Source organism: Eriocheir sinensis, chromosome 26 (assembly GCF_024679095.1).
Source record: "Eriocheir sinensis breed Jianghai 21 chromosome 26, ASM2467909v1, whole genome shotgun sequence".
NCBI classification, from domain to species: domain Eukaryota; kingdom Metazoa; phylum Arthropoda; class Malacostraca; order Decapoda; family Varunidae; genus Eriocheir; species Eriocheir sinensis.
In genome coordinates, this window is record NC_066534.1 from 5,858,115 (window position 1) to 5,869,195 (window position 11,081).

Here is an 11,081-nt window from a genome sequence, read left to right on the forward strand (position 1 = left end):
CTTGATAAAGTGTACCCTGGGCGGCGAGAGTCAGCAACCCTATTCTCTAACTCTGATACTCCCCAGTCATCTTTCTGAGTCTTAACACAGAACCTACAAAACGTCCTTGGAAAAAGTAAAAAGAGTACTGGCCATGAAAGCCATGCGAAAGCCACACCCAGAACAACGCTTGAGGACGTCATGGTGAAGAATATATGGGCGAAAGTGGGACTGGAAACAAATTGGAAAGCGCGTTAAGACGATAAGCAAAAAGTACGCAGCTGCAGTGGGGTCGTCAGGCCAAAAATGTGTAATATCTAGGAAAACAAACCAACAGCTGCTGCCGAGGTCGCAGTCACTCCTCAGCTGAGCTGGTGTACAGGCGCAACTCCGGCTCCAGGCGGAACTTCTGGCACCCAACTGACACCGCCCACCTGACACACCGTCCACCTGCGGCGACAGGACTTCGCCGCCCGCCCACCTCAAAGGTGCCGCGAGGAGCCTTCCTTCCGGAATGCAACCGCGCTCTTCCCCGAAGAAGACCTTCGTCAACAGGACCTCGACACTTTTACCCACGTCTTCGTGCGCGTGGATGCCGTCCGGCGGCCCCTGCAGCAGCCATGTACCAAGAATTCCCCTACCGCGTCCTGGAGACGGACCAGAAGAAGGGCCATGTCGATCGACCAAACATCATGGTTCTCAGGACGCGGTCTCCATGGAGCAGGGGTCAAGCCGGCGATTACCTGCTTGCCCCACTTTAGAGCCAGGCGCCCATCTCTCCCGTCCTTGAAACGCTGACACCGTCCGTCTCAGCCCCGCATCCCCAGGAAGACCAGAAGATTTTGTTCCTCCTTCACTGAGTCACTGGAAGTGTAGCAATATGCTGTAGCCTCCCGCTTCGGCGGCCGCGGCCGCGTGGCTCTCCAGTGCGACATAAATTAGGACAGGATCGTCACAATCCAATACTTATAAATGTTTTTTATTTCAAATATTATAAACTCCCCTTTATAATGAGTGTCTGTCTCCTATGTGCCGTCTAAGTATTTTCATTTGTCATTGTATTTGTCCTTCTTGATTTGTCTCTTGTCGCACTCCGTAGTCACGTCGCCATGTCTTCATTGTTAACTTTAGTACTTGTCTTTCCTTGTCCTCGCTTATCTTCCACTGTCTGTCTTCGTCCTATTTGTTGTTAAATTGTACACATTATTCCACACATACATATCAACACCTATGTCTTACACTTCCACCAACATTCACACAAGCAACACACACACACAAACACCTTTTCTTTGTGTTTTGTTGTTACCCATGACTTGTTATGACTGTTGTATTTTCGTGAAATAAAAGTAACCCTGACGGATGGCTGGGATATTGATCTTTTGATCTATCCGCAGAACCTATTAACATTTGAGAGACACTCGCTACCACCACAACAGTATTTTTTTTTTTTTACATGAGGAGACAGCTCAAGGGCACAAAAAGTAAACATTAATAAAAAAAAAAAGCCCGCCACTCGCCGTTTCCCAAGGGTAAGAGGTGGCCGAAAGATAAGTCAGTTCGGGAGGAGGTGTCCTGATACCCTCCTCTTGGAAAGAGTTCGTCGTGGTAGGCAGTGAGGAAATACAGATGAAGGAAGGGTGTTCCAGAGTTTACCAGCGTGAGGGATGAAAGAGTGAAGATGCTGGTTAACTCTTGCATAAGGGGTTTGGACAGTATAGGGATGAGCATGAGTAGAAAGTCGAGTGCAGCAGCGGGGCCATGGCGGGAGGGGGAGGCATGCAGTTAGCAAGTTCAGAAGAGCAGTCAGCGTGGGAAATATCGATAGAAGATAGAAAGAGAGGCAACATTGCGGCGGAATTTAAGAGGTGAAGACTATCAGTATGAGTGAGGAGGCTGATGAGACAGAGCCTTTGCCTCCACTCTGTCAGAAGAACTGTCGTGAGTGGAGCCCCCCACACATGAGATGCATACTCCATACGAGGGCGGACAAGGGCCCCTGTATATGGACAGCAACTGTGCAGGGAGAAGAACTCGGAGACGGTACAGAACGCCCAGCCTCGAGGAAGCTGATTTTTGTAAGAGATGAGATATGAAGTTTCCAGTTGAGATTTTGAGTTAAGGATAGACCGAGGATGTTTAGTGTTGAGGAAGGTGATAGATGGGTGTTGTCAAAGAATAGGGGATAGTTGTTTGGAAGATTGTGTAGAGTGGATAGGTGGAGAAACTGTGTTTTTGAGGCGTTGAAGGACACCAGGTTCTTCTTGCCCCAATCGGAAATAATAGTAAGGTCTGAGGCTAAGCGTTCTGCAGCCTCCAGCCTTGAGTCGTTAAGTTCCTGAAGGGTGGGTCTTCTATTAAAGAAGTTGAATAATGCAGAGTGGAATCATCGGCGTAGGAATGGATAGGACAGTTCGTTTTGGAAAGAAGATCATCAATGAACAACAGAAAAGAGTGGGAGATAGGACAGAACCCTGTGGGACACCACTGTTAATAGATTTAGAAGAACAGTGACCGTCTACCACGGCAGAAATAGAACAGGTCAGAAAGGAAACTGGAGATAAAGGTACAGAGAAGGATGAAACCGTAGAGGACGGTAGTGTAGAAAGCAGATTAGTGCCAGACCCTATCAAAAGCTTTTGATATGTCCAGCGCAATAGCAAAAGTTTCACCGAAACGGCTAAGAGAGGATGTCCAGGCGTCTGTTAAGAAGGCTCGGAGATCAGCAGTAGAACGCCCTTGCGGAACCCATACTGGCGATCAGATAGAAGGTCAGAAGTGAAGGTGCTTTTGAATCTTCCGGTTAAGGATTGATTCAAAAGCTTTAGATGAACAAGAAAGTAAAGCAATAGGACGGTAGTTTGAGGATTGGAGCGGTCACCTTCTTAGGCACAGGCTGTATGAAGGCATACTTCAAGCAGGAAGGAAAGGTAGATGTTGACAGGCAGAGGCAAAAGTGTTTGATCAGGCAGGGTGTCAGCACGGAGTTACAGTTTTAGAGAATAATAGGAGGTACTCCATCAGGCACATAAACCTTCTGAGGGTCGAGGCCAGAGAGGGCATAGAAAACATCATTCTTAAGAATCTTAATAACAGGCATAAAGGAGTCAGAGGGGGGATGAGAAGCAGGAATATGCCCAGAATCGTCCAGAGTGGAGTTTTTAGTGAAAGTTTGATCGAAGAGTTCAGTCTTAGAGATAGACGAGACGGAGGTGCTGCCGTCAGGGTTAAGGAGAATAGGGAAAGATGAGGAAGTGATTTTGGAGGAGATATTTTTGGCCAGGTGCCAGAAGTCTCTGGAAGAGTTAAGAAAAGCAAAGGTTTGACATTTTCTATTAATGAAAGAATTTTGGTTAGTCGGAGAATAGATTTGGCACGATTTCGGGCAGAAATGTAAAGTTCATAATTAGCATTAGTTTGAAGGCTCTGGTATCTTTTTGTGAGCTACCTCTCTATCATTGACAGCACGAGAACAAGTGTGATTAAACCAAGGCTGTTTAGCGTGAGGAGTAGAGAAAGAACGAGGAATGTATGCCTCCATTCCAGAGACAATCACCTCTGTGATGCGCTGAGCACACACAGAGGGGTCTCTATCCTGGAAGCAATAATCATTCACGGGAAATCAGAAAAGTCCATCCTTGGGTCGTCGCACCGAGTTGAAACAAAATGCCAGAAGGATCGCCTCTGCGGGCTGTTCAGAAGCTATGGGACAGGATTCAAAAATAAGGTTGTGATCGGAGGAGCCCAACGGAGAGAACAAATTGACAGAATAAGCAGAAGGGTTTGAGGTAAGGAAGAGGTCTAGAATGTTGGGCCGATCTCCAAGACGGTCAGGAATACGTGTAGGGTGCTGAACCAACTGCTCTAGGTCGTTGAGGATAGCAAAGTTGTAAACTTGTTCACCAGGATGGTCAGTGAAAGAGGATGAAAGCCAAAGCTGGTGGTGAACATTGAAATCTCCTAGGATGGAGATTTCAGCGAAGGAGAGTGGGTCAAGATGCTCCACTTTAGAATTCAAATAGTCAAAGAATTTTACATAATTGGTAGAGTTAGGTGAGAGATAAACAGCAGAGATGTATTTAGTAATAGAATGACAATGAAGTCTTAGCCAGATGGTGGAAAAGTCTGAAGAATCAAGGTTGTGGGCACGAGAGCAAGTGATGTCGTTGTGCACGTAGGCGAAACCTCCAGCTTGGATTGAAATTTAGGATAGAGATAGTATGAGGGAACACAGTAGAAATTATTGTCAGTAGCCTCAGAAACCTGTGTTTCTGTTGAGAAGAAAGAGGAAGAGTGAGGTTTGAGAGGACAGATGATGTTCACAGAATGAAAATTAGAGCGAAGACCGCGAATGTTGCAGAAATTGAGAAAGAGGTTCGAGAGTCAAGACACCTCTCAGATTCAGCAGCCAGAAGGGGAGTCCTCCTGAAATTGTGGTCCCCCAGGCAGGGACTCCGAGGCATGTAATTGAGCCATTTGAATTTTGAATTTTGGAAAAGGTGTATATATTATGTGAATGTAGTGTGGTGTGGATAAAGAGAGGATCTGTCTTTAGAAACTGCTGAACTACTCTCCAGTGTTGGTGAGACAATAGGAAGCAGTTGAGTAAAGACATGGGAAGATGCCAGAGGGCTTCAGCTCCCTTCTCACCTCACCAGGAGTGGCTTGCCGTTCAGTAGAGTGTTCTATATATATATATATATATATATATATATATATATATATATATATATATATATATATATATATATATATATATATATATATATATATATATATATATATATATATATATATATATATATATATATATATATATATATATTGAAAACCACTGCCCCAGGAGAAGGCCACAGCAGGAGAGTCGCCATTTATACCTGTTCTTACATTCCCTCCTTGCAGGCGGTGGTTGAATCGACAGAGTAACAGCACCGCGTTCAGGAGGACGCGAGTTCAATTCCCGCCCGGTGCCACCAAGCTGGGATTTTTCAGCCGCCGCCGAGTGGCTTAAAACTACCCACATGCTGTCCAGAAGATCACCAATCAACCCGGACTCTAGATTCTAGGATTAAAGATGAGCCCCGGTAGGGCAGCATGAGCCAATGTAAGATGGAGCCACTATAAACACTCGCCTGCGCCAGAACGGGCTGGGCCGACCATCAGGCCCCACCGGAAAGAAGCCTTGGGTCGACCATCAGGCCCCACCGGGAAGAAGCCTACCGGCGCTATATGTCGCGACGTATATATAAAAAATAAAAAAAAAAAAAAAAAAAATATACACTGGCATATGACCACAAATGTTGCGCCGACTAAACAAAACTTTTTCTCTTACGCTCTTCGATTCCCGGGTGGAGTGGAAAAATTTGGGAGGCTTTTCCAATACCCTATGCTCCTGTCCACCCAGCAGTGAATTGGTACCAGGTATTAATTGGGAGTTGTGTCCCGTCTCCTGGGATCTGTTCCCTTCTATAATTCCTTCCCCTCCTGTCTCTCTCCGGCAAACGACCATAGATGTTGCGCCGACCAAACAAACTTTCCAACTTTTCCTCTAACACTCCTCTCGCTCCTTTCTCTCACAAACTGCAGCACTCAGTTTCACTGGGGGTCGTACTCTTGCAGTCACCGCAGCAATCCTACTGGTGAACGTCCTCTTCATCTTTTCACTCTCAAGCATCCTTTTTTATGGCCAAACCATCTCACGGTACTGCGTTTAACCCTCTCAATATTTCTACGTTTCATACCTTCGTCTGTACTTGACATACCTACCATAATTGTTATATACACTTTCGTTACTTTCACCATCTATTCTCCTTCCCCCATAAGCTCTTCTTAGGAATCACATTTCTACTGCCTGTATCCTGGATCTTTGGCTTTCATTTCCTGCCCACGTCTTGCTTGCATAAGGGATCATTGGCACAATTATTCCATCACGCAATCCCTTTTTCAGTGTCATGTCAACTGTCCTTTCATCATACTCTCCGGGGACCCAATCACTCTTCTCCCCTGTACAGATCTTTCTCTGGTCTCACCTGTCATGCTTCCATGTCTGCACAGGATCAAACCTAGATACTGAAATTCATTCACCTCCTACATCCTTTTTCCATTCAGCTTAATGTTACACTCTTTTGGACATTCAACTTTCACCCTGTATGAACAATTAATATTAACCACTTCACTCCTGCTTCTCTCAAATACCAACACCTTTCTTCTGTTGCTGGGAAGCAGTTCTGTGAAGGACCTGTCATATGTGTTGACTAACCTCCATTGCAGTTCTTTTGTCAGGCACTCGACCGCTGACATATACTGGGCGACAATGAGTGGCTTAGCATCCATGACACCCTTGCCATGAGCGGCTAATACTCCTTAGAGGAGAGGGACCCAGAGCTGGTGTTCAGAAAATCTTTCAAATTTCATGTTCATGATTTGAGAATGATTTCCTAAGCATTTCCGATGATTATTTCTCATCTTTGTCATAGTGTACAGACGGGGCTTATTTATAACATGTTCATGAAAAGTGAAATATTTTCAATGCTTTCCTCTTCACCCCATTCTTCAATATATATTGTTTTTCAGCAAAGGAAGCAGCTCCAGGGTAAAAATAAATTCAAACAAAAAACCCTGCTATTCGCTGCCCCTGCAAAAAGATCGAGTGTCATAGAATGGTCAATTATGGAAGGAGAGCCGTTGCGATACTCTCCTCTTGAAAGAGCTCAAGTCATAGGAAGGAGGAAATACAGATAAAGGAAGGCTGTTCCAGAGTTTACCAGTAGAAATAATGAAAGATTGAGGATACTGGTTAACTCTTGCATAAGTGATATGGATAAAAAAGGATGAGCTGCAGTAGAAAGTCGGATGCATCAGGGCGGCAGGAGGAGGGGAGGCATGCAGTTAGTAAATTCAGAAGAGCAGTGAGCATGAAAGTAGCGATAAAGATGAAAGTGAAGCAATATCGGGGTGGAGTTTGAGGGGAGGAAGCTTGCGAGAAAGGGGCGTAGTCACTTCTCCTACAAACCTACAATAATTGTAGTACTGCCACATATCCTACACATAGGTGTAGTTATATTTCCTACACAAAAACAAGTCTCCAGCTTATTTCCTACACAAAAAATGAGTTCCCTACAGGGCACATCTCCTAAAAATTTAGCATTTTTCGAGTAGTGACATATTTCCTACAGAGATACAGCATATCTCCTACACACAATAATCTGTTCTGTCACGTTTCCTACACTGTGTAGGCGCACCCCCCTAGTGGGGCGCCTCTGTACGCAATACACTCCTGGCGACCTTGACCAGTCAACAAGTACTTAGCTTGTTATACGTCCGTTCTGCGCAGTATCGTTCACATTCAGACATGAGTCGAGTTTAGTCTCGACCCAGCAGTATTTGTTTCTCCATTCGACGGGACAGACGGCATATTTTGTAGTCCACAGCTCTGGACCAAGCATGGCTAGTATTGAGGGAACATCCGCTTCAATGCAGTGGTTTACTGAACAACTCTGGATTCCGGTACCTCCGAAATGTGGCAAGAAACAACAAACTGTACCTGCGTTGCATTCAGCACCCCAGTTGTGGAGGAAGAGCCGTATTGTCGGAGGTAAAGACAGTTGTAAAATGTGGTGGTGTGAGGTGTTGTTCTGTGACCACAACAGCGAGTTTAATGCCCTTTCCATTATTTACAGACAACTGGTGTCATCAGAGCAACGCAAGGCCACAACCATGAGGCATCCGACTTTGCTGCAACAGATCTGAAGAACACTCTTAAGAGGGAAGGCTGTTGAGGAAGTGGGCTCTACCAGCAACTCTGAGATTTTCAGGCGGGTAACAAGACATCACCAACATGGAGCAGATGTGTTTTTCTCATCTGTAGAGCGCAGCATGCTTCGAGCCAAGCGCCGAAAACCTAGGCAACCACAAACTGCAGAGGAGTGTGCCAACATTCTAGAAAGCCCAGAGGCCCAGGCCTTTAACGGAAACCTCAGATTTGTCTTCACAGATCAGGGAAGTGGTCATTTGGCATTGATTTTTTATTCTCAAACCCTTGTACCACTGATGACTACAATTAAGGAATGGAATATTGATGGTACTTTTTACACTGTGCCTGCACTCCTCTACCAGCTCTTCACATTACTTGGCTTTTACAGAGGTCATTCATTCCCATTCATCTTCACCTTGATGACCTCAAAGTCTCAAAAGTTGTATGATCTCGCAATGCAAAAAGTGAAGGAACTCATCCCCAACCTGAATCCCGAACAAGCAATGGGTGATTTTGAAAGCAGTTTTGGTTAAGCAATTCGCTGTTGCTGGCCACAGGTTCAGATTGGAGGCTGTCAGTTCCACTTTTCACAAAACCTGTACCGGAAAATTCAGAAACTGGGGCTAACTGAACTTTACAACGACAACAAGCACTTTAATAAGTGGGTCAAAAAGATAATGACACTAAGTTATGTGCCAGCCAACCGGATGCATGAAGCAGTTGACTCTCTGTTCCAAGAAAATTTTGACGTGAATGATCATTCCCAGACAAAAATTACTGCATTCAAAACCTACATCACAGAGTACTGGATTCGAAAAGTCACTCCACAACGGATATCTGTCTTCAATTTTTCTCGTGGAACTAACAATGATGCAGAGTCATATCACAGCAGATTGAAAGCCATTGTCCGCCAGCACAAGCCAAACATCTACACTTTCCTAACACATCTGAATAATCTGATAACAGACACAACAAAGGACATTGAACGTGTGGATGCTGGCTTGGACATCACTCGTCCGAAAAAGAAGAAATTTGTCAGAAACATTGAGCGCAGGCTGAACTTGAAAGAACAATTACAGAATGGAACATACACATTGACCCAATACATCAATGCTGTCCTTACATTTGATAGCTCTGTTTCAGCATTTCAACTTCCTGGAGACAGTGGTGATGAGAGTGGGGATGAGCATCAGGGCCCTGACAACAACGCAGCTGGTACACAAGATGTTCCTCCCGAACTTCGGTGCAGCATCTGCTTAAGGCGAAGGGAAAGGATAGTTGTTCTTCTGCCCTGCCGACACGCTTCCTCCTGTGCATATTCCATAAATATCCTTGTATCCGCAGCAGATAATAACAACCCTGCAACATGTCCCACTTGTACTGCAATTTAAAAAGTATGTTTTAATGAAAAATAAAAAGTTCCATAAGTTTTAGTGAAAAATAAAAAGTGCCATTTTAATTAATATATAATATTTGTATGTAATAGATAATAACAACCCTGCAACATGTCCCACTTGTCGTACTGCAATTCATGATAGGCTTGAAGTTTTCATTTAAAAAGTATAGTTTAGTGAAAAATAAAAAGTTCCATAAGTTTTAGTGAAAATTAAAAAGTGCCATTTTAATTAATATATAATATTTGTATATAATAGATAATAACAACCCTGCAACATGTCCCACTTGTCGTACTGCAATTCATGACAGGCTTGAAGTTTTCATTTAAAAAGTATGTTTTAGTGAAAAATAAAAAGTGCCATTTTAATCAATATATAATATTTGTAGGAGATATGACAGTATAACTGTAGGAGTTATGACGGATGCGCCATACTGCCGCAGCTCCTAGACTTAGGCAGTCATATTTCCTACACAAAAACAAGTGTCAAGCACATTTCCTACACCTACTGTGTGTAGGAGATATGCTGTATCTCTGTAGGAAATGTCTACTTTAAAAAGGGCTAAATTTGCAGGAGATGTGTCCTGTAGGAAATGTGGCGTAGGAAATGTGGCGCAGCCCCGCGAGAAAGAGCAGGGCAGTTGCCAAGACCAAGAGCCTTTGACTCCACTATCCAAAAGGGACATGAGTGTGAGATGCATATTCCATATGGGACGGACAAGGCCCTTATAAATAGATAGCAACTGTGAGGGAGAAAAGATCTGGCCAAGACAGTACAGAACACCTAACCTCAAGGATGCTGATTTAGTAAGAAAGGAGCTATGAAGTTTCCAATTTAGATTTTTAGATAGGTAAAGGCCAATAATATTAATTGTGGATGAAAGGGACAGTTGAGTGTTGTTGAATAATAGGGGATAGTGATTTGGAAGGTTGTGTCAAGTTGATAGGTGAAGAAATTGAGATTTTGAGGCATTGAGGGAAACTAAGTTTATTTTGCCCCAATCGGAAATGATAGTAAGGTCAGAGGTTAATCGCTCTGCAGCTTTTAACCTAGTCCTGCAATGCCTGTCTTCCCAGCCAATCTTACCTTTGTTTCTTGTACTTCAATCAAGGACTTCCCTTGAGAGGGAACTTGTCTAACTCCAGATTTTTTTTCTTTTCAGTACTGTCAGCAGATATGGACCATCAGTTTGATAATAATGCGGTCTGTGTGCTCTTCAGTTTGTCTTATCCAGAACACCATATCATCGCACACAAACTTAAGTTCTGAGGACAATGTTTGTGTACACTTGCAATTATATACTCTTACCAGAAAAAATTTCATGGACAGTTTATAAATGATTACTGCTGAAATAAAGTCAATGAATTATTATAATAGGGCTGAATCAAGCATTCCTTTTGTCACGACTAAAATCATGATTGTTTCTCCTTTGATCCTGTACAATTCTAAACTGTAGCAGTAATAGCATCCCGTGGATATGAGGTATATAATTCTTATGAGTTTGTTTAAGTTTATGTATTGTATTAATGGAATCTGCTTGTTTTATGGACGAATACAGTGTATGGTTTACTAATCTCGATTGTCTAAAAGTATTATACTATGAAATCATAAGTCTCACCAAGATAAATGCTTTTAGGTAACAAAGGAACTGTTTGTACTTTTTTTGTGCCCTTGAACTGTCTCCTTTGCTGTAAAAAAAAAAAGAAAAAAAAAGTGTATGCTCGCCATGCAAGAAGCTGTTACTTACTACGTGTCACCGGACTACGTGCTCTAGTATGGTTCAATAAAGAATAATGTTTCTAGTGAATTCATTATTTAGATGTCATTTCATCAGTTACAGCGAATCTTCTGCACTTATTACAACTAACTACCACAGTACAGCATAAGATACATAAGAACTTCAGCAAACTTACATCGCACAGAAACACACACGTCACACACCCACCGCCGCCCACGTC

General features: G+C 43.4%; 1 protein-coding gene across 1 annotated transcript; it reads left to right on the plus strand.

Moving 5' to 3' along the window:
• The first annotated feature begins 599 nt into the window (after positions 1–599).
• Positions 600–8,648, plus strand: LOC127003896 (uncharacterized). Its single transcript, XM_050871001.1, has 3 exons — positions 600–688; positions 7,791–7,901; positions 8,118–8,648. Exons 1-3 carry the CDS (start codon positions 600–602, stop codon positions 8,260–8,262), a joined length of 345 nt encoding a protein of 114 aa, XP_050726958.1. The 3' UTR covers positions 8,263–8,648.
• The last annotated feature ends 2,433 nt before the right edge of the window (positions 8,649–11,081 follow it).

Coding starts and splice junctions, on each gene's coding strand:
- LOC127003896 (XM_050871001.1), top strand. CDS start 600: ATGTACCAAGAATTCCCCTACCGCGTCCTGGAGACGGACCAGAAGAAG. Junction 689..7,790: donor ATCATGGTTCTCAGGACGCG/GTCTCCATGGAG, acceptor TGAGATTTTCAG/GCGGGTAACAAGACATCACC. Junction 7,902..8,117: donor CAACCACAAACTGCAGAGGA/GTGTGCCAACAT, acceptor TGGCTTTTACAG/AGGTCATTCATTCCCATTCA.